Source organism: Phytophthora parasitica (genome assembly GCF_000247585.1).
Source record: "Phytophthora parasitica INRA-310 unplaced genomic scaffold supercont2.2, whole genome shotgun sequence".
NCBI lineage: Eukaryota > Oomycota > Peronosporomycetes > Peronosporales > Peronosporaceae > Phytophthora > Phytophthora nicotianae.
This window is the reverse complement of record NW_008648988.1, coordinates 2,526,972-2,529,176: the sequence shown is the minus strand read 5'-3', so window position 1 is coordinate 2,529,176 and position 2,205 is coordinate 2,526,972. Positions and strand designations below refer to the sequence as shown.

At 47.7% G+C, this 2,205-nt stretch overlaps 1 protein-coding gene across 1 annotated transcript; it reads right to left on the bottom strand.

The window, feature by feature from the left end:
- Positions 1 to 663: 663 nt before the first annotated feature.
- Positions 664 to 1,458, bottom strand: PPTG_02865 (hypothetical protein; the record flags this gene model as incomplete). The annotated part of the gene is made up of 2 exons (XM_008894178.1): positions 664 to 782; positions 981 to 1,458. 2 exons carry the CDS (start codon positions 1,456 to 1,458, stop codon positions 664 to 666), a joined length of 597 nt encoding a protein of 198 aa, XP_008892426.1.
- Positions 1,459 to 2,205: the final 747 nt, after the last annotated feature.

Here is a 2,205-nt window from a genome sequence, read left to right as displayed (position 1 = left end):
CTAACAAGCAGTCCTATCTCATGGCTTTCGCGAAAGCATCATACTGTAGTTCTCTCTACAACAGAGGCATAGTATATCGCCCTGTGTCACTGGATGCAAGAGATGATATTCCTCAAACTTCTCCTCAAAGAACTTGGCTTTGCTACAACGCAGGCTAACGCTACATACGAGGATAATCAGAGCTGCATCAAAATCTGCTACAACCTCGAACTTCACGGACGATCAAAACATATACACGTACGATACTGTTTCGTGCAAGAAAAAGTAGAGCAGCATGAATTCAACGTCACCTACTGCAATACGAAAGAGAAGATAGCTGACATTTTTACTAAAGCTTTAGACAAGCACCAGTTCAGAGAACTAAGGGCCAAGCTCAGGATGAATTCCCTGAAAGTTGGATCCGGCCACACAATATAGAAATACACTAATAATACAACTGCATGAAGCGTGTCTTTATCCTGCGTTCTTTTTAGTTTTTTTTTTCCACTGGGTTGTATCTTTTTTGTTCGCACAAGGTTTTCCCTCGTTGAGGTTTCCCGGTCAAGTGCCGAATAATTTAGACACAAGAGTTTATACATAATAATCCACGCATAATAATCAATTTGCTGGGAAAGTTCATTATTAGTTAGGCAAACCTGCGAAAATCCCACTGACTCCTATCATTTAATTCTGCTTGCAGGCAATAAACGGACGAACAAATGCATAGAATTCAATCCAATCCTCCGTTGACTCGACAGGCTTACCTTCTTCCAAATCGTAGATAAGCAGGTTCTTGTCGTGGACTGTGAGAACGAAAGCATGCCCGACGCTTTGATGGTTATAAGCTGCAGCGACGTAAACACCATTCTTGATCTTGATCTCGCCGAGCACACGGACACCACGCCGACCAGGAACCGCGAAATTGTCCAACGTAATGGCTCTCTAAATGAAGTCACGACCAGCATCACGTAGACGACGCAAGAAGACGAGAACAACCTTACACGAAGTCCCCTTCGTCAAGTCATCTCCACGAGAACTCATCTGATGCTCCACAAAGTCGTCGATGTCCTTCTTCGTCACGATATCAGGACGGCCGGCTAATTCTGCTGCACGTCTCAACGCATTGAAAATGCAGAGTCCTTCCATGTCCGCACCGATAGCATTCTCGCCGTACTCATCGGTAGGCCAGAATTTCGCTAATGTCTTGACTTGGGAGGCTTTCCACCTGTCCATCAGCTCGATCTCTTTCCGGAATTCATCACCGAGCAGCTGGACACAAGGTTCCCATGTCCGCTGATAGTACCGTCGTCTCTTGACGAGAGGGTTAACCCACAGCACTTGATACTTGTATTCAAGGAGCGAATCACCACGCCTATCATTAATTCGAGCAACCTGCCACTTTTCCTTGGTTGATGCGTAATTTGCCGTGACAGTCAATTTGGATCGATCGTAATTATTGCCGTAAATGCGCCAGTACATCTCACAGTCGCTGCCACTATCAGTGTTTGTGTCGCTAGACACATAATCGGTGTCAGAATGTGTAAAATCTGTGGTTGCAGTGCAACAAATGGAAGAATCCTTTAATTCCCCCACTTTAGTGTGTGGTGGACACGTGGGCTGGAGAAGTCTCCTTCTCTTCCTCCAGCGCGGCGCTGAGAGCTGACGCAAGCTGCAGTGCTGTTCGTGACACCCGCTTCTTCTTCTCCCTCGTAGAAGAGCCCTTCGTAACTGGATAGGGCTCTGAGCCCACCGAAACAGCGTCTGTTAATGCTACCGTAGCTATTGAACCTTCTGGCACAGCTTCAGCAGCTGGTCGCCCAGTCTCAGAGACTGTTTCCGCCTCTGGAACGGCCTGAGAAGTCGTCGTGCACGATGCGACCGTCGCTGTGTGTGTGTGTGGAAGTGGCTCGAGCAGCGGCTCGTGCCTTCTTTCGAGCGCGCAGTCGCTTTGCGGTTGTGTCTCTTTTTCATGCGCAGGGGGGGGGGGGGCTGCTTCGTGGTAGTGGCAGGTACAGACGGCAAGTTGGTCTCCATCCTTGAATTCCTACCAGGTGTGTCGCTTAATGTCCTGCTTCCCTAGCAGAAAACTGCAGGGCCAAGTTGGATCAGCTTGCCTAAGCGACTTCCTTGGCGGCGTTTCAAGGACTGAGGAAATGTCCTGTAAAGAAAATTTACCTCTGTTATAACATAGCATTATCAGTTTGATAAAATTTGTTAAGAGGCAGG